The sequence below is a fragment of the Daphnia pulicaria genome, chromosome 7 (assembly GCF_021234035.1).
Source record: "Daphnia pulicaria isolate SC F1-1A chromosome 7, SC_F0-13Bv2, whole genome shotgun sequence".
In the NCBI taxonomy this organism is placed as follows: Eukaryota; Metazoa; Arthropoda; class Branchiopoda; order Diplostraca; family Daphniidae; genus Daphnia; species Daphnia pulicaria.
In genome coordinates, this window is record NC_060919.1 from 9,620,137 (window position 1) to 9,640,492 (window position 20,356).

Here is a 20,356-nt window from a genome sequence, read left to right on the forward strand (position 1 = left end):
TCCCAATTTGATGTTGGTCCGTGTGGGGTGCGGAAGTTCCTCTGGAGTTGGTCCCGGTAGGGTGGAAGGCAACAGACGGCGTGGCAGTTTTCGTACCTGCCATCTAGTAGTATTTGGGAGAGTCAAAATCAGTATTTCGAAAAAAGATTGCATTATTGGAAAAGATCAAAGCGTCGGTATCGATGATTTCCCGTAATGTCCCAGGCAAAAACGGTCACATCTGATCATTATGAGGCGTAAAGAGTCTGCAATTGTGCAATGCTAGGCAAAACATGTGGTACTGGAGATGCAGGGTATCGATCCCCGTACTTCTCGCATGCTAAGCGAGCGCTCTACCATCTGAGCTACATCCCCATGAAATGCGACTATTCCTGTTTGATTTACATTTTGAATGTGCCGAAATAGCTCAGTTGGGAGAGCGTTGTCCACCATGTCCAAAGTGAATTGCTTGTGTTCTCACTATACGAGAACATGAAATGAATGGCTGCATCAGCTGTTGTAAGCAGCTGACTGGAACGACTAGAAAGTCAGTAATGGACTTGTGTATAGTTTGGTTCCTAATAATTAAATAGTTTAGTAAAGCGAAAGGGAAATAAATTATGAGGCGTAATAATACCTGGGAATAACAGGATACTCATGTACAAGAATAGAGGGTGATAATCACTCGTACAATATGACAACCCACCTGGTATGAGGGAAAACATTAAATTAGAAAGAGGTGTAGGTTATGACAAGAAGGGAAATTTACCAATGACTTGAAGTAAAGAGCATGAATCACGAGGCCTGACAGTTACAATGCCTCACAATCAAATCATGTCACGAAGGACTTCAACTGAATAAATAAATGATGTTTTAGATTCAGGCACACATAACGAACAAGGAATTATTGTACCTGATACAAATGACGGAAATATCACTAAATTATCGTAACTGACCACAAGAATGGGAACAAGCAAGTCTGTCAGAGAACAGAAACTACACGCTGCTCATGCAAATCACGCTTCAGCAGACGATAAAATGGCGAGGGAACTGACAGCGAGAAGAAGAAGAAGGGAGGAGAGATAAAGAGAGGCGCAAATTATAGTTAGACGTTGCCAGATTGTAATAATACAGATTTCGCCGATTCATTCTCCCCCGAGTCCGGTTGGACGGACGAGCTGGATTCTAGTAGGCAAAGTTCAGTTATTCCTCGGCGAAAGATTCCGGTTGGAAGTTGAATATCGACAGCTCGAACACATCCATCTGTGCCTGGGAATACCTTGGCGACGTGTCCAATACTCCACTCTCCACGCCGGAAGTTCTTGTTGATCTCCAATACGACGTCGCCCACTTCCAGATTTGGACGCTTGATCTTCCACTTCTTTCTTGCAGCTAACGACTGCAAATACGTAGTTTTCCACATGCTCCAAAACAAATTTAGCACCCGCTGCAGGTAGCGATAGTGCTCTCGAGGCGAAGCATCGTCGAAGGATCCAGCAGGTGGATATGACGTCGGCGGCCGATTTAGGAAATCGTTCGGAGTGAGCGGACGAAAATCCTCCGGATCCGAGCTAGCGTAGGTCAACGGCCGGGGGTTTTGAAGTCCAGCTACTTCATACAGCAATGTGCGGAACAAGTCTTCTGTTGGGTAACGAAATTTGTCCCCTTCTTGCTCTAAGGCGTTGCACAGGGCTCGTTTGGTGGATCGGACCAGCGATTCGTGCGTGCCACCAAAATGTGGGGTCTGGGCTGGCTGGAAGGTCCATTTGATGTTGACTTCTTTTAGGAATTTTGGAATAGCTTCATCTGCATACATTTTCTCCACTGCTTCTCGTAACACTCGCTCAGCACCGACAAAGTTTGTTCCATTGTCGGAATGTATGACTTCCGGCTTTCGATACAAAGAAATGAACTTTCTCAATGCTAGAAGAAAATCTGACGTCGAAAGAGATGGGACGAGCTCCAGAAAAACTGCTCGGGTGACCATACACGTAAATAGCACGCCCCATCGTTTGGCCGTGCGATTCCGAATGAGACCGACTTCAAATGGGCCGAACAAATCGACGGCGGTCCGTGTAAAGGGAAGAGAACCGGAGTCCAATCGCGAATCGGGGAGATCTCCCATCAACTGCTCGCCAGGTTGCGCTCGGTTTCTTCGACAAATAACGCAATTCCGTCGGATCCGTTTTATTGCTTCTCGCCCGCTCGTTATCCAAAAATGCTGGCGAATATAAGATAGTAGGAAGTCCGTACCAACATGCTTAAGATGTTCATGAAAGGCGATGATGATTTTCTCGGTGAATGGATGACTCCCGGGAAGCAGAGGTGGATGTAACTGGTCGTATGGTAGTTTTGCGCGTCCAGCCCGTCCTCCAAGCCGTAGCACGCCATCTGGACCGAGCACAGGAGCCAAGGCCAACAGACTCGAAGTAGAATGGAGCGGTTTGCCCTTCTTGAGACGATGCAACTCCTTTTCGTACACCTTCGACTGACACGCCTTGACCAGCTCCTGATATTTCTCGTCCAGCTTGGATAGGGCTGGAATGTCGCCGGGTCCTATTTGAATCTCCTTCCAATGACCAGTATCCTTCTTTACGGCGGCAGAATATGAACGGCTCGAGCGCATTTCTTCAGTTACGGCCATCCATGGGAGATCCACTGGCCGGCTATCTTCCGATTGCATTAAGAATTCCGGTCCGTACAACCACATGGACGGAATTGGCTGTTCATCAATCGATGAGCGGGTGGCGAGATCGGCTGGGTTTAATACTCCTGGAATAAAACGCCACTCTTCTGGCTCCGTGATGGTCTGAATTTCTCCGACGCGATTGCTCACGAAGACTTGGTAGTAAGCTGCGGTCGCCCGGATCCAATTCCGGACCGTACTGCTATCCGTCCAGAGAAAACGCCGTTGAATCATTGGCTTGAGGATGGAATGAACCGTTCGGAGAAGACGAGCAGCTAGTAACGCAGCATTCAATTCCAGCTTGGGAACTGAAATAGTTTTCTTCGGGGCGATCTTATTCGCTGCCTTGACTTGACGTACCAGTATCCTGCCATCTGAGTAGACAACGCGAAGGTAGATAACGGCAGCATAGGCTTCTTCCGAAGCGTCTCCAAAGGCGTGAATATCAACCGTGGAGATCTGGGCTCGATCGGGAAACAGACATCGTGGCATTTTCATCGTGTTGAGCTGCTCTAAAGAGAGAAACCATTTTCTCCACCAAATTTCGTCGTCACCAGTAATTAAATCCGTCCATCCGAGCCCTTTGAGACCCAAAATTCTCAAACGGATCTTAGCCTTGACGATAAAGGGCGATGCTGTACCCAACGGATCGAAGACGCTGGCCACTTTGCTGACCAAATCAACTCTTGAAAAGGAAGAATCGAGCATTTTGTCCACCTTGAATCCCAGCAGATCAGCCTTTGGATCCCAGACGATTCCGAGCACCTTTTCTGTGTTCTCACCCGTGAGCGGATGAGCAGAGATTGAATCAGGTTCCGGCTCCGTTCTTGACACTGCTCGCAGGAAGTCAATGGAATTTGAAAACCAGCTTTGGAGGTTAAGGTCCGAGTTGGCCAATGCATCCTTGACGGTAACGGCTTCTTCAACTGCTTCCTTTACTGATGGAGCGGAACCCAAATAGTCGTCGACGTACATTCTTTCCTTGACGGCTTGAATCACACTTTCTGGCACTCCGGCGTCTTCTAAAATGCGACGGACGGTGTAGATAGCTACAAACGGTGAACAGTTGACTCCGAATGGGAGTCGATCCATTCGACAAACAATTAGCTCGGCAGCGTCCTTCTCCTGCCATAAAAAGCAGAAGTAGTTACGATCTTCACTAGAAAGACGAAAACGGCTGAACATGGCCTCAATATCTGAGGCCCAGGCAATCTCTCCTTCACGGAAACGGATGATGACCGCAGCCAATGATGGCTGCAAGGCGGGACCACTGATGATGGCGTCGTTCAGACATTTTCCTTTGAAGGCGGCGGCGGCGTCGTAAACTACTCGTAGTTTCGTCCCTTTATATACTCCATGATGTGCTAGAAAGTATAGAGCGCTGGCCGGATCTGGAACACGGGATGCATAACCTTGATCTAGGTATTTCTGAATGGCCGCTCGATAGTCCCTCTCGAACTCCGGTTGACGTCTGAAACGGTTCAGCAAGCTCCGGAATCTATTCTCCGCCATCGGACGATTGCTGTCCAAGTTGGGCTCTCCTTCACGCCAGATGATTGGTACCTCGTAACCAACCTCCAATCGTTTCGTCTTCTCCTGGACGATCTCGAGAGCTCGTTTATTCTCAGGTGAGACACACCCAATCTGATGTTCGGTTCCATAGTCTTCAGTATCACAAAACCGACGCATTTCCGTGGCGAGATTGGCTAACGAGGCGCTTCCGGATATCTTGCAGCTCCGAACGGATGTAACGTTTACTCGACCTTCAATAACGCCTCGAACGATCCACCCGAACGCCGTCTTGGAGGCAATAGGTTCTTTCTCCAATCCGACTCTTGATTCAATGACCGCTACTAGATGGGCATGATCTAATCCAACTAAAATGTCAACTCCTCCTCCTGTCTCTCCGAGCGGGAGACTCGCCAGGTGAGGCCATTGGACCTTTTCTTTATTCCAGTCTGTCACCGGTGTTGGACTAGCCACCTTCTTCATAGTGGATCCTTCCAGAGACAGGATATCTCCATCAGCAGCTTGAACTCGAAACTGGATCCTACTCGAACGATGACGAGTGATTACTCCACCGGCTCCGTCCACGGTTAGAAACTGAGGTGGCCCACGAAGCTTCAGCACCTTGGCGAATGCACTACGCATTAAAGTCGTGTCGCTTCCTTCGTCGATAAAAATGTTGGCTAAAACCCAACTGCCATCTTCAGCCATTACTGGTAGTCGCAGCATACCCATGGCTACGCGTTGGGGGCACCAGTCCTCGCTGTCGTAGGTCTTGCTTTCTCTTCACTCTCCTTTTCCGACGGCGAACCTTCCTTGGTGGAACTATGCAGCAACTGATGATGATAAAAACCGCAACCGGCATGCTTGCATATCTTCCGTCTGTCGCACTCACGAACTGAATGCTTGGTTGAAAAGCAGTAGAAGCAAAGACGTCGACGCATGCAAAATGTAAGACGTTCCCCGACGGAAAGCGATTTAAAATCTTCACAATCAACCAATCGATGCTCCTTCTCACATTTGAAACAGAACGGTTTACCGTTAAAACGACTAGACTCCTTTTTCTGCCCGTCAAATGACTTGGTCGAACTTTGATTTGTCCGGGCTTGACGTTTCTGATTGGATAGCTTGCTCGAGTTTGGATTGACCTGGTCTGCTGCTATGCTGAACGCGTTTTGATACGCGGAGGCGCGAGAACACAGCCACATACCGAAATCATTCAGGCTCCGATCTTCAATCCGTCCTCGTCTCCCTTCATTCCAGGCCAATCGATCGTGCAACTGAAGCTTCAGGCAAATTTTCTCGATCAGATCCGTTGTGCCGGTCTCCCCGATCCTGCTGAGGTCAAATAGATGAGTGCGGATCCTCTCCGCAAATCGCTTGAATGATCCCGGGTCCTGCTTTGGTTCGAGTTTCCCGATGGCTTGATGATGGGCTGCTCTCATGACGTCACGTCTTCCGCAAGTCTGCTTCAGACGCACAAGAGCTTCAATGTACGCTGGTTCACCACCTCCTAGACCGTAGACTAAATCCAAACAGTCCCCGCGTAAGTATCTCTTCAAAAGCGCCAACTTCTCACCAGCTGACTTAGGAGTGTCATGTACTAGTGCTCTGAATAGATCAATCCAAGAGAACCATTCGAGTGCCTTTCCTTCGAAAGACTCTAGCTCGGCCGACACTGATGAACGCGTGCTATGAGTGGCAACGACGGGTGGAAGCAGGCCCGCACTGTATAGGTCGATCCAGGTGTCAGGATTCTCTTGATTGTTGTTGATGTTCAGTCGGCGTTGCTGCTCCGATCCATCTTCGGCTGGAGTAATAGGGTGTTGACTAACTGACGTAAACCGGTCCTCTTCGGGCAGCTGATTCCTTCTTGGATTCTCTATTCCCAGAGACCTGAGAGCATTTTGAGCCTCATCCGCTTCCTCCCAAGCCCTATCCATTCGTTCACGAGCTTGTTCTGCTCTCATCAATGCGTTGGCAACCTCTTCCTGACGAGCACGTTCTCTTCCCTGTGCTTCCAATGGGTCGATTACAGGCGCTGGGATTACAGGCGCTGGGATTACAGGCGCTGGGATTACAGGCGCTGGGATTACAGGCGCTGGGTTCGGGATGATGTTTTGTCCGATGACCGACTCGGCGTCTCCATCTCGACTGTTCAAATAGACTTGCGCAGCAATGGCCAGATCACTCGAACGCGTGATATAGCCTAAATGATTAGAATCTTGTCTTTCGGCCTCCGCGTCGTTGTCTTCGATCGATAATATCTCGGAATGCAACCGTGTACTCTCCAGCAGCAACTCTTCAACGTGGCGTAGACATCCGCGCAAGGCTCTTCTTGAACCCCTTACACTGATCAAAGACTCGATCTGTCTGTTGGTCATCGTGATCTGGCGACGCAACGTCGATCTTCTTGACTTTAAGGCTGCTAGTCTTAAGATGGCCTCGTCGATAGCTTCTTCCTCCAGGACTTGCGAGCCACCATCCATGTTGGGGCCGAAATAAGGTGCACCGACGTGCTACGAGATGATAAGAAGCGAGCTGGGATAACGGCCGTAAGACTCAACAGGCTGAACCAGTGAACATAAAGATGAAATAAATCTTGTATGGAGCTGTAGAGAATTCAACTCCGGTTCGAAGGACCAAATGTTCTCACTATACGAGAACCTGAAATGAATGGCTGCATCAGCTGTTGTAAGCAGCTGACTGGAACGACTAGAAAGTCAGTAATGGACTTGTGTATATTTTGGTTCCTAATAATTAAATAGTTTAGTAAAGCGAAAGGGAAATAAATTATGAGGCGTAATAATACCTGGGAATAACAGGATACTCATGTACAAGAATAGAGGGTGATAATCACTCGTACAATATGACAACCCACCTGGTATGAGGGAAAACATTAAATTAGAAAGAGGTGTAGGTTATGACAAGAAGGGAAAGTTACCAATGACTTGAAGTAAAGAGCATGAATCACGAGGCCTGACAGTTACAATGCCTCACAATCAAATCATGTCACGAAGGACTTCAACTGAATAAATAAATGATGTTTTAGATTCAGGCACACATAACGAACAAGGAATTATTGTACCTGATACAAATGACGGAAATATCACTAAATTATCGTAACTGACCACAAGAATGGGAACAAGCAAGTCTGTCAGAGAACAGAAACTACACGCTGCTCATGCAAATCACGCTTCAGCAGACGATAAAATGGCGAGGGAACTGACAGCGAGAAGAACAAGAAGGGAGGAGAGATAAAGAGAGGCGCAAATTATAGTTAGAAGTTGCCAGATTGTAATAATACAGATGACACACATGAAGTGATTATAGACAACAATAATAAAATCAGAATGGATCTTCTAGGGCTCATCCGGGAATCGAACCCGGGACCTCTCGCACCCTAAGCGAGAATCATACGACTAGACCAATGAGCCGTGTTCACAGAGTGTCAAAATGTGTTTCGAGCGTCTATGTCCAAAGTGAATTGCTTGTCTTTTGAGTTATGCGATTGGGTTCACTTTGTAGCTGTGACGAAAAAGATTGGCCGTCACCCGGACTATTCTTGTTTGATTTACATTTTTAATGTGCCGAAATAGCTCAGTTGGGAGAGCGTTAGACTGAAGATCTAAAGGTCCCTGGTTCGATCCCGGGTTTCGGCAGGAATCTTCGTTCAAAATCCCATATGGTCTAGTGGCTAGGATACCTGGCTTTCACCCAGGAGGCTCGGGTTCGATTCCCGGTATGGTAACGGAGAGATACGTTTTATTCAGGAATTCTATTGTTTCAATTCTTTTCGTTTATTTGCGGATATTTCCGGTGTTACAGTAACAAGTTGGAAATCAGCAAAGATAATCCCAATTTGATGTTGGTCCGTGTGGGGTGCGGAAGTTCCTCTGGAGTTGGTCCCGGTAGGGTGGAAGGCAACAGACGGCGTGGCAGTTTTCGTACCTGCCATCTAGTAGTATTTGGGAGAGTCAAAATCAGTATTTCGAAAAAGATTGCATTATTGGAAAAGATCAAAGCGTCGGTATCGATGATTTCCCGTAATGTCCCAGGCAAAAACGGTCACATCTGATCATTATGAGGCGTAAAGAGTCTGCAATTGTGCAATGCTAGGCAAAACATGTGGTACTGGAGATGCAGGGTATCGATCCCCGTACTTCTCGCATGCTAAGCGAGCGCTCTACCATCTGAGCTACATCCCCATGAAATGCGACTATTCTTGTTTGATTTACATTTTGAATGTGCCGAAATAGCTCAGTTGGGAGAGCGTTGTCCACCATGTCCAAAGTGAATTGCTTGTGTTCTCACTATACGAGAACATGAAATGAATGGCTGCATCAGCTGTTGTAAGCAGCTGACTGGAACGACTAGAAAGTCAGTAATGGACTTGTGTATAGTTTGGTTCCTGATAATTAAATAGTTTAGTAAAGCGAAAGGGAAATAAATTATGAGGCGTAATAATACCTGGGAATAACAGGATACTCATGTACAAGAATAGAGGGTGATAATCACTCGTACAATATGACAACCCACCTGGTATGAGGGAAAACATTAAATTAGAAAGAGGTGTAGGTTATGACAAGAAGGGAAATTTAGCAATGACTTGAAGTAAAGAGCATGAATCACGAGGCCTGACAGTTACAATGCCTCACAATCAAATCATGTCACGAAGGACTTCAACTGAATAAATAAATGATGTTTTAGATTCAGGCACACATAACGAACAAGGAATTATTGTACCTGATACAAATGACGGAAATATCACTAAATTATCGTAACTGACCACAAGAATGGGAACAAGCAAGTCTGTCAGAGAACAGAAACTACACGCTGCTCATGCAAATCACGCTTCAGCAGACGATAAAATGGCGAGGGAACTGACAGCGAGAAGAAGAAGAAGGGAGGAGAGATAAAGAGAGGCGCAAATTATAGTTAGACGTTGCCAGATTGTAATAATACAGATTTCGCCGATTCATTCTCCCCCGAGTCCGGTTGGACGGACGAGCTGGATTCTAGTAGGCAAAGTTCAGTTATTCCTCGGCGAAAGATTCCGGTTGGAAGTTGAATATCGACAGCTCGAACACATCCATCTGTGCCTGGGAATACCTTGGCGACGTGTCCAATACTCCACTCTCCACGCCGGAAGTTCTTGTTGATCTCCAATACGACGTCGCCCACTTCCAGATTTGGACGCTTGATCTTCCACTTCTTTCTTGCAGCTAACGACTGCAAATACGTAGTTTTCCACATGCTCCAAAACAAATTTAGCACCCGCTGCAGGTAGCGATAGTGCTCTCGAGGCGAAGCATCGTCGAAGGATCCAGCAGGCGGATAAGACGTCGGCGGCCGATTTAGGAAATCGTTCGGAGTGAGCGGACGAAAATCCTCCGGATCCGAGCTAGCGTAGGTCAACGGCCGGGGGTTTTGAAGTCCAGCTACTTCATACAGCAATGTGCGGAACAAGTCTTCTGTTGGGTAACGAAATTTTTCCCCTTCTTGCTCTAAGGCGTTGTACAGGGCTCGTTTGGTGGATCGGACCAGCGATTCGTGCGTGCCACCAAAATGTGGGGTCCGGGCTGGCTGGAAGGTCCATTTGATGTTGACTTCTTTTAGGAATTTTGGAATAGCTTCATCTGCATACATTTTCTCCACTGCTTCTCGTAACACTCGCTCAGCACCGACAAAGTTGGTTCCATTGTCGGAATGTATGACTTCCGGCTTTCGATACAAAGAAATGAACTTTCTCAATGCTAGAAGAAAATCTGACGTCGAAAGAGATGGGACGAGCTCCAGAAAAACTGCTCGGGTGACCATACACGTAAATAGCACGCCCCATCGTTTGGCCGTGCGATTCCGAATGAGACCGACTTCAAATGGGCCGAACAAATCGACGGCGGTCCGTGTAAAGGGAAGAGAACCGGAGTCCAATCGCGAATCAGGGAGATCTCCCATCAACTGCTCGCCAGGTTGCGCTCGGTTTCTTCGACAAATAACGCAATTCCGTCGGATCCGTTTTATTGCTTCTCGCCCGCTCGTTATCCAAAAATGCTGGCGAATATAAGATAGTAGGAAGTCCGTACCAACATGCTTAAGATGTTCATGAAAGGCGATGATGATTTTCTCGGTGAATGGATGACTCCCGGGAAGCAGAGGTGGATGTAACTGGTCGTATGGTAGTTTTGCGCGCCCAGCCCGTCCTCCAAGCCGTAGCACGCCATCTGGACCGAGCACAGGAGCCAAGGCCAACAGACTCGAAGTAGAATGGAGCGGTTTGCCCTTCTTGAGACGATGCAACTCCTTTTCGTACACCTTCGACTGACACGCCTTGACCAGCTCCTGATATTTCTCGTCCAGCTTGGATAGGGCTGGAATGTCGCCGGGTCCTATTTGAATCTCCTTCCAATGACCAGTATCCTTCTTTACGGCGGCAGAATATGAACGGCTCGAGCGCATTTCTTCAGTTACGGCCATCCATGGGAGATCCACTGGCCAGCTATCTTCCGATTGCATTAAGAATTCCGGTCCGTCCAACCACATGGACGGAATTGGCTGTTCATCAATCGATGAGCGGGTGGCGAGATCGGCTGGGTTTAATACTTCTGGAATAAAACGCCACTCTTCTGGCTCCGTGATGGTCTGAATTTCTCCGACGCGATTGCTCACGAAGACTTGGTAGTAAGCTGCGGTCGCCCGGATCCAATTCCGGACCGTACTGCTATCCGTCCAGAGAAAACGCCGTTGAATCATTGGCTTGAGGATGGAATGAACCGTTCGGAGAAGACGAGCAGCTAGTAACGCAGCATTCAATTCCAGCTTGGGCACTGAAATAGTTTTCTTCGGGGCGATCTTATTCGCTGCCTTGACTTGACGTACCAGTATCCTGCCATCTGAGTAGACAACGCGAAGGTAGATAACGGCAGCATAGGCTTCTTCTGAAGCGTCTCCAAAGGCGTGAATATCAACCGTGGAGATCTGGGCTCGATCGGGAAACAGACATCGTGGCATTTTCATCGTGTTGAGCTGCTCTAAAGAGAGAAACCATTTTCTCCACCAAATTTCGTCGTCACCAGTAATTAAATCCGTCCATCCGAGCCCTTTGAGACCCAAAATTCTCAAACGGATCTTAGCCTTGACGATAAAGGGCGATGCTGTACCCAACGGATCGAAGACGCTGGCCACTTTGCTGACCAAATCAACTCTTGAAAAGGAAGAATCGAGCATTTTGTCCACCTTGAATCCCAGCAGATCAGCCTTTGGATCCCAGACGATTCCGAGCACCTTTTCTGTGTTCTCACCCGTGAGCGGATGAGCAGAGATTGAATCAGGTTCCGGCTCCGTTCTTGACACTGCTCGCAGGAAGTCAATGGAATTTGAAAACCAGCTTTGGAGGTTAAGGTCCGAGTTGGCCAATGCATCCTTGACGGTAACGGCTTCTTCAACTGCTTCCTTTACTGATGGAGCGGAACCCAAATAGTCGTCGACGTACATTCTTTCCTTGACGGCTTGAATCACACTTTCTGGCACTCCGGCGTCTTCTAAAATGCGACGGACGGTGTAGATAGCTACAAACGGTGAACAGTTGACTCCGAATGGGAGTCGATCCATTCGACAAACAATTAGCTCGGCAGCGTCCTTCTCCTGCCATAAAAAGCAGAAGTAGTTACGATCTTCACTAGAAAGACGAAAACGGCTGAACATGGCCTCAATATCTGAGGCCCAGGCAATCTCTCCTTCACGGAAACGGATGATGACCGCAGCCAATGATGGCTGCAAGGCGGGACCACTGATGATGGCGTCGTTCAGACATTTTCCTTTGAAGGCGGCGGCGGCGTCGTAAACTACTCGTAGTTTCGTCCCTTTATATACTCCATGATGTGCTAGAAAGTATAGAGCGCTGGCCGGATCTGGAACACGGGATGCATAACCTTGATCTAGGTATTTCTGAACGGCCGCTCGATAGTCCCTCTCGAACTCCGGTTGACGTCTGAAACGGTTCAGCAAGCTCCGGAATCTATTCTCCGCCATCGGACGATTGCTGTCCAAGTTGGGATCTCCTTCACGCCAGATGATTGGTACCTCGTAACCAACCTCCAATCGTTTCGTCTTCTCCTGGACGATCTCGAGAGCTCGTTTATTCTCAGGTGAGACACACCCAATCTGATGTTCGGTTCCATAGTCTTCAGTATCACAAAACCGACGCATTTCCGTGGCGAGATTGGCTAACGAGGCGCTTCCGGATATCTTGCAGCTCCGAACGGATGTAACGTTTACTCGACCTTCAATAACGCCTCGAACGATCCACCCGAACGCCGTCTTGGAGGCAATAGGTTCTTTCTCCAATCCGACTCTTGATTCAATGACCGCTACTAGATGGGCATGATCTAATCCAACTAAAATGTCAACTCCTCCTCCTGTCTCTCCGAGCGGGAGACTCGCCAGGTGAGGCCATTGGACCTTTTCTTTATTCCAGTCTGTCACCGGTGTTGGACTAGCCACCTTCTTCATAGTGGATCCTTCCAGAGACAGGATATCTCCATCAGCAGCTTGAACTCGAAACTGGATCCTACTCGAACGATGACGAGTGATTACTCCACCGGCTCCGTCCACGGTTAGAAACTGAGGTGGCCCACGAAGCTTCAGCACCTTGGCGAATGCACTACGCATTAAAGTCGTGTCGCTTCCTTCGTCGATAAAAATGTTGGCTAAAACCCAACTGCCATCTTCAGCCATTACTGGTAGTCGCAGCATACCCATGGCTACGCGTTGGGGGGCACCAGTCCTCGCTGTCGTAGGTCTTGCTTTCTCTTCACTCTCCTTTTCCGACGGCGAACCTTCCTTGGTGGAACTATGCAGCAACTGATGATGATAAAAACCGCAACCGGCATGCTTGCATATCTTCCGTCTGTCGCACTCACGAACTGAATGCTTGGTTGAAAAGCAGTAGAAGCAAAGACGTCGACGCATGCAAAATGTAAGACGTTCCCCGACGGAAAGCGATTTAAAATCTTCACAATCAACCAATCGATGCTCCTTCTCACATTTGAAACAGAACGGTTTACCGTTAAAACGACTAGACTCCTTTTTCTGCCCGTCAAATGACTTGGTCGAACTTTGATTTGTCCGGGCTTGACGTTTCTGATTGGATAGCTTGCTCGAGTTTGGATTGACCTGGTCTGCTGCTATGCTGAACGCGTTTTGATACGCGGAGGCGCGAGAACACAGCCACATACCGAAATCATTCAGGCTCCGATCTTCAATCCGTCCTCGTCTCCCTTCATTCCAGGCCAATCGATCGTGCAACTGAAGCTTCAGGCAAATTTTCTCGATCAGATCCGTTGTGCCGGTCTCCCCGATCCTGCTGAGGTCAAATAGATGAGTGCGGATCCTCTCCGCAAATCGCTTGAATGATCCCGGGTCCTGCTTTGGTTCGAGTTTCCCGATGGCTTGATGATGGGCTGCTCTCATGACGTCACGTCTTCCGAAAGTCTGCTTCAGACGCACAAGAGCTTCAATGTACGCTGGTTCACCACCTCCTAGACCGTAGACTAAATCCAAACAGTCCCCGCGTAAGTATCTCTTCAAAAGCGCCAACTTCTCACCAGCTGACTTAGGAGTGTCATGTACTAGTGCTCTGAATAGATCAATCCAAGAGAACCATTCGAGTGCCTTTCCTTCGAAAGACTCTAGCTCGGCCGACACTGATGAACGCGTGCTATGAGTGGCAACGACGGGTGGAAGCAGGCCCGCACTGTATAGGTCGATCCAGGTGTCAGGATTCTCTTGATTGTTGTTGATGTTCAGTCGGCGTTGCTGCTCCGATCCATCTTCGGCTGGAGTAATAGGGTGTTGACTAACTGACGTAAACCGGTCCTCTTCGGGCAGCTGATTCCTTCTTGGATTCTCTATTCCCAGAGACCTGAGAGCATTTTGAGCCTCATCCGCTTCCTCCCAAGCCCTATCCATTCGTTCACGAGCTTGTTCTGCTCTCATCAATGCGTTGGCAACCTCTTCCTGACGAGCACGTTCTCTTCCCTGTGCTTCCACTGGGTCGATTACAGGCGCTGGGATTACAGGCGCTGGGATTACAGGCGCTGGGATTACAGGCGCTGGGTTCGGGATGATGTTTTGTCCGATGACCGACTCGGCGTCTCCATCTCGACTGTTCAAATAGACTTGCGCAGCAATGGCCAGATCACTCGAACGCGTGATATAGCCTAAATGATTAGAATCTTGTCTTTCGGCCTCCGCGTCGTTGTCTTCGATCGATAATATCTCGGAATGCAACCGTGTACTCTCCAGCAGCAACTCTTCAACGTGGCGTAGACATCCGCGCAAGGCTCTTCTTGAACCCCTTACACTGATCAAAGACTCGATCTGTCTGTTGGTCATCGTGATCTGGCGACGCAACGTCGATCTTCTTGACTTTAAGGCTGCTAGTCTTAAGATGGCCTCGTCGATAGCTTCTTCCTCCAGGACTTGCGAGCCACCATCCATGTTGGGGCCGAAATAAGGTGCACCGACGTGCTACGAGATGATAAGAAGCGAGCTGGGATAACGGCCGTAAGACTCAACAGGCTGAACCAGTGAACATAAAGATGAAATAAATTTTGTATGGAGCTGTAGAGAATTCAACTCCGGTTCGAAGGACCAAATGTTCTCACTATACGAGAACCTGAAATGAATGGCTGCATCAGCTGTTGTAAGCAGCTGACTGGAACGACTAGAAAGTCAGTAATGGACTTGTGTATATTTTGGTTCCTAATAATTAAATAGTTTAGTAAAGCGAAAGGGAAATAAATTATGAGGCGTAATAATACCTGAGAATAACAGGATACTCATGTACAGTATCCTCAAAAAAAATCCGAATGCGATTTTTTTTGTGGAAACCATCTAGCGGTTGGTGAAGTAAGTAAACATTGCAGAAGTTAAGAATTGTGCGGAATTTGCTGTCAAAACTCAAAAATGGAATGACGAATGGCGTCTGCTTCTATGATTAAGTTAAAAGTGGTTGCCTGTGCCTGTGCTCTGCCCCGGCTCCAAGTTAACGTGCCCCTGCCTAAACTTCACTTCCGCGGCTCTACGTTGAATGTGACTGTGTTGAATGTTACGTGATGAAGACAACAAATATTGCTTTGACTGTGATGCCAAAGGTTTCTTTTTAAATAACAACTTAAGTGATTTTTCTGTTGCTAAAAATTGTATTTATATCTAGGACCAAGATGGGCTTCATGGAATCTTGGAATTTTCTTATGTATCCGTTGTGCAGGATTTCATCGGAACTTGGGGGTGCACATATCTAGAGGTGTGATAATTAAAACTTGTAAAATGCCAAAGTTTCAAAGCTAAAGGTTTCGTTTGTTTAAACTCATAGTTAAATCAGTCAATTTAGACTCGTGGACCCCAGAACAAGTAGTTGTAAGTATTAACATTTTTTAAATTTTGTATCATTAGTGTAAGCATTAAATTGTATCTCAATTTGACACTATAGTAACACAAGTTTGATCTTTTTAGGCATTTCCTCATCGATGAGTCATTTATTTCTCAAACTACATTACAGTCCCTGCAGCAAATGGAAAAAAGCCGAGCAAGGGCAGTGTATGAAGCCAACCTTCCTGATACTTTTCGAATGCCACAGACAGATTCAACCCTGGAGGGTTTCATAAGAGCAAAATATGAAGCTAAAAAACACATAGCCAAGTAATGCAATTGATTAACTGTTGATTTTATTCTAGTTTTCATTGGAACATCCATATTTTTTTTAGAGAATGGGTTTGTCCACCGACAGTGAAGGTGTCATGGGATGCCGAGATTGAAATGGAAATGAAAGGAAAAAAGGAAGCCAAACGCAAGACCAATGAAAGTCCTGCCACCACCCTCGAGTTTCCTCCTAGCCAACCGTCGTCACGCACTCCTCGGACTGCTGAATCGACGTCGACAATCAGTTCAACTTCCTCATCAGCGGTAAAAGAAGTTAATCTACCGGCTCCGATCGAAGTGCCATCCCTACCTGCACCTACCAAAACTAGCTCGGCCGCTCAAGACCTATTAGGATTAGGTAGATTTTACTTCTACTATGCATAATACGATTGACCACAGTAACGTAAAGTTAATTTTTTACAGATACGGCAATCAACAGCTCAACAGGGAATGATTTATTTGGTGGATTATTAACCAGCTGCCACTAATAATGGTAGTACTAACAATGTAATGGGAGGAGCCTCGAAAAATGCCGACGAAGACAGTTTTTTCAACCAGAAAACACCCAGTACAACGGAGAAACGCATATTGGACCAGAATTCATTATTACCCTGTATAACCAGGGCGGTGCAACCACTTCTGTTGCTGTTCCACCTATGCAAAATATATTTGCTTCTTAAGGTAGTGGAAAACATTGAAATATTTCGACGTTCCCATTCAAAACAAAAAACTCTTTTCATTTTCAGGAGTTTATTCGACTCCTCAACCGTCATACATACCCAATCCTTCAATGAATCAATCGGCATTTGGATCGTCTCCGTCAATGAATCAAACAAACTGCATGATGGCTCTACGCTGTCGCGGTGCTACTGCACCTAGTCCCAGTCTACTGAACAGTGCCCCAGCCTACGTCATTCAGCCTCATCCCTTAAACAATCTGCCCCTTCCTACAACAATATTTCTTTTTATTGTAATATTTTTTGTGTAATGTTTGCTTTATTATTAATAAGAAGACTGTAAATCATTTTTGGCTCTTGTCTGTTGTTGCTCTCTCTTAATGGAATCTCCGAATTCTACCAAAACACACAGTTCAATTCATTTGTTTGCATTGTATTCTTCCACTATATTGCTTAAATCAAGCCATAAATATCCTACAGTGGCAGACAATACATAATATTCATTTTCCACGAAAGATAACCAGGACGATTCAATTTCGCCCCACAATTCATTGAAATTACCTATCCCCGGATTGGTCATGTTGAATTCTTTGATGAAATTCCGCCAAATGGATGTCATTGGCATGATTTCCGTACTTTGCGTTGGCCACAATATGCTTGACATGTCCTGGGATGCAATCCATGTTTTCACTCTTTTGGATGAATGAATGGGACTCCTGAAATGGACGATGGTTCTCCCGACAGCAGCAACGTTTTGCAAAACACCCAAATACTGGTTGATGCTGCGAGGTTCTTCAACGTGGTGGATCTCTCGTGGGCAATCGTATGACACGCACCCGGTAACCAGCACCGATCTTTGACGGGAATAGCGCATTGGAATTGAAATTAAATCTCCTGCTGCATTCAATCTGAAATTTAAAAAATATTATAAAATCAAATCAATAACCGAATCACACAAATCAAATTTACAAATACCCAAATCTATGGTCATCGATGAAAATACAATTTTTCCAGAAAGAAAAAGATGATGATGCAAACTGCACGGCGAACAACTGTTGTTGTGACATGTTCAAGAATGGTGATGGGACTCACGACGAGTTTCACCTTTTTATAGTCTACCGTGTTCTCACACCCTTTTTCTACCGTCACAAAGGGTATGGGGGTTGAAAATAGAAAAGAAAATAATATGCGTTTACAAGTCAGAAATGGTATAGTTTCTAAGTATATTTTTGCACCGGACGTGGCCAAGGCCACTCAATCAAAATAATGTTATAAGAATTAACTAACGAAGGTCATACATATAGCTAGGCCATAGTTTACTCACCCATACCCCGTAAAATAACCTGACTTTACCTATCCCAATATTGCTCGCATCAAGGTCGTATAGAAATGGAGCAAGGGGGGTGGGGGGGTCGTTCAGTCGTTAGAAAAATATCGGCTAAAGTTAGTATTTAACAGGTATTTCATTCGTCACCATGTTTCGTGCTGATCGTGGCCGAAAACATTTAAACGATCAGGAACGCGCAAGTATTATTGCGTTTACGGAATGTGGTAGAACCGTTTCTTTTATAAGTGAGCGTATGGGAATATCGTGTAGTACCGTATCTTTATGGCAAACACGTTATCGCGAAACAGGGGAAATAATTAGGCAAAGGGGTTCCGGTAGACCCAGAAAATTGACACCTGCAGATGAAGAAAATATCGTTCAGGCGGTCGCTGCAAAACCTATCACAACAGCGCAAGAAATCGCAGGCAAGTTTAATGTTATATGATCGCATGAAATATAATTAACATTGTTTAAATGTCGTAGATGTCGTCGGTGTTGTTGTGTCACCAAACACGATCATAAGTGTTCTTAAAAAAAGGAATATTCATCCCAGGCGTGCTGCGCGTAAATTATTTTTAACGCCACAGCACGCAAATTTGCGCTTAGAGTTTGCGTTCCATTTTGCGAACGCACCCGAAGCGTATTGGGAAAATGCAATTTTCACGGACGAAAAAACCTTTGGGTAATGTTAAGATACATTTATTTGTAATACATAATCTGAATCTAATAGCAAATTCATGTTAGATCGGACGAGTGTGGACGAGTGTTTGTTTACCGGCTTGATGGGACCCGTTTCGACAAAAACCACGTCCAGATAAAAGACCGGAGTGGAAGAAAATCTGTTCCCGTCTGGGCATGGTTTTCCGCAAGGGGGGCCGGCGATTTCGTCCGCATTCACGGAAAATTCAACTCTGAAAAATATATGGAAATCCTGGGAGACACCTTACTTCCTTCAGTTCATCTTAGATTTCCAGAAGGGATGCGCATTCCGTTTGTCCACGATAAGTCTCCCATTCATGGAGCCAATATCATCAAGCATTGGTTTGAAGATCATCCAGAATTAGATGTTCTTCCCTGGCCGGCTAAGGGGGCAGATCTCAACCCGATCGAGAACGTTTGGGGTGACATCGTTAAAGACTGCGAGTTTTTTCGACCCCGTACTGACGACGAAGTTTTTGAGAGGGCAAATTCTATTTGGGAGGGTTACAGAAACAATGCAAACTATTGGCGAAAACTTGCTCTTTCCATGATCAACCGTCTTCGTCTTGTTGTTGAAAATGAAGGGCATTGGACAAAGTATTGAAATACAAAAAGTCATGAAACGAAAATTTTGTTTTAAATATCTTTTTATTTCAGAAACAAACAGTACAAAATACTATGTATAGAAATATGATATTATATTGCAAATCTGACAGTAGGGAGACTGGTGTAGGGCTTGGGCAGAATGACGTAGAGCGGCAACAGAATCCGCTTCCGAATGACCAGTGGAGACAGTGCGGATGTCCCTCCGACGGAAGAACTTCTGACGGCTCCGTTGATCTGACTGGCCTGCGGCAATGCAGTTGGGATCATCCGCATATTATCTGATGCCTTCCGGCGGAGGCAATTTGCTAGTGGAAGGTTTCGCCGGCTCTTCAATCGGTTTGATTGGTTTGGGTGGTGGCTGTTGTTTCACTTCCGGCAGAGAAGGTTTGAATTGTTTCTGAGCCAGTTACGGCGATTGTTTCACTTCCGGCTGGATAGCTAAAGGTTTCTTCGTTTTGGGAGGAATCACTGGCGATTGGGGCGTGGTCGACTTCTCCGATTCCGGTTTAATCTGGAACTGTAAATGAAGACCGGCTGTGATGGATGGGACCTGGGCTTGATTGTCATCCGCACTCGACCGGCGGCTGCGGCTCTGCGTCGGAGTTGTGGCCGTCGAATTCGGTCGCGACTCGAACGAAGAGCGGATGTTTGAAATTTGTTGGTCCACATGCCTCCGCCGGAAGGATCGGAAGGCAGAGAACGGCCCAATCCGGTAGAATGTGACTCGGCGTTCTTCTGGAAGAGATTGTGGTCGTTTTCCGTCTTGATTGTCATCTGCGATGGAGCCTGGACCGGTCGCCAAGACGATCCAGGGCCGGAAGAGAAATCCACAGTGTTGCTGCGACGGGCCCGCTCCTTCCAGCTGGGAATAGGAGCCATGGCCGCCTTGATATATTGCTCCGCCTTTTGCAATTCCTTTTGAATCGCTGGATTTAATAGAGGCGGAATTGTCTGAGCCTCCGCCGGTTCGACGGAAGGAACTGAACTGGACTTGTCGCTGGATTCCGACTCGACTAGCGCCACTGGCGGATCGGCTGCTTTCTTTAGAGGGGCTTCCGGCAGATTGGTAACCAGAGGAGAAGGAGGAGACACGATGGGTGCGGATTTAAAGTTGAAAGCGGATGCAGGTGGAGTCAATTTGGGCGACGTTTTAGCCCGGATAAGTTGAGGCGG

At 46.8% G+C, this 20,356-nt stretch overlaps 3 protein-coding genes and 2 non-coding genes across 5 annotated transcripts; 2 read left to right on the top strand and 3 right to left on the bottom strand.

Moving 5' to 3' along the window:
- Positions 1-1,084: 1,084 nt before the first annotated feature.
- LOC124348707 lies at positions 1,085-4,906 on the bottom strand. Its single transcript, XM_046798982.1, has one exon. The coding sequence runs from the start codon at positions 4,904-4,906 to the stop codon at positions 1,085-1,087; it is 3,822 nt and encodes a 1,273-aa protein (XP_046654938.1).
- A 2,630-nt stretch (positions 4,907-7,536) lies between these two features.
- On the bottom strand, positions 7,537-7,608 carry Trnap-agg. Its single transcript has one exon. It is a non-coding gene; the product is annotated as a tRNA-Pro (tRNA).
- Positions 7,609-7,760: 152 nt separating this feature from the next.
- On the top strand, positions 7,761-7,833 carry Trnaf-gaa. Its single transcript has one exon. It is a non-coding gene; the product is annotated as a tRNA-Phe (tRNA).
- Positions 7,834-9,109: 1,276 nt separating this feature from the next.
- LOC124348708 lies at positions 9,110-14,671 on the bottom strand. The gene has a single exon (XM_046798983.1). The coding sequence runs from the start codon at positions 14,669-14,671 to the stop codon at positions 9,110-9,112; it is 5,562 nt and encodes a 1,853-aa protein (XP_046654939.1).
- A 344-nt stretch (positions 14,672-15,015) lies between these two features.
- On the top strand, positions 15,016-17,065 carry LOC124351102 (stromal membrane-associated protein 1-like). The gene is made up of 8 exons (XM_046801867.1): positions 15,016-15,082; positions 15,176-15,327; positions 15,390-15,479; positions 15,549-15,592; positions 15,735-15,874; positions 15,940-16,232; positions 16,298-16,555; positions 16,621-17,065. Exons 2-7 carry the CDS (start codon positions 15,279-15,281, stop codon positions 16,360-16,362), a joined length of 681 nt encoding a protein of 226 aa, XP_046657823.1. The 5' UTR covers positions 15,016-15,082; positions 15,176-15,278; the 3' UTR covers positions 16,363-16,555; positions 16,621-17,065.
- The last annotated feature ends 3,291 nt before the right edge of the window (positions 17,066-20,356 follow it).

Coding starts and splice junctions, on each gene's coding strand:
- LOC124351102 (XM_046801867.1), top strand. CDS start 15,279: ATGTTACGTGATGAAGACAACAAATATTGCTTTGACTGTGATGCCAAA. Junction 15,328..15,389: donor CTTTGACTGTGATGCCAAAG/GTTTCTTTTTAA, acceptor ATTTATATCTAG/GACCAAGATGGGCTTCATGG. Junction 15,875..15,939: donor GCTAAAAAACACATAGCCAA/GTAATGCAATTG, acceptor TATTTTTTTTAG/AGAATGGGTTTGTCCACCGA.
- LOC124348707 (XM_046798982.1), bottom strand. CDS start 4,906: ATGGGTATGCTGCGACTACCAGTAATGGCTGAAGATGGCAGTTGGGTT.
- LOC124348708 (XM_046798983.1), bottom strand. CDS start 14,671: ATGGATGGTGGCTCGCAAGTCCTGGAGGAAGAAGCTATCGACGAGGCC.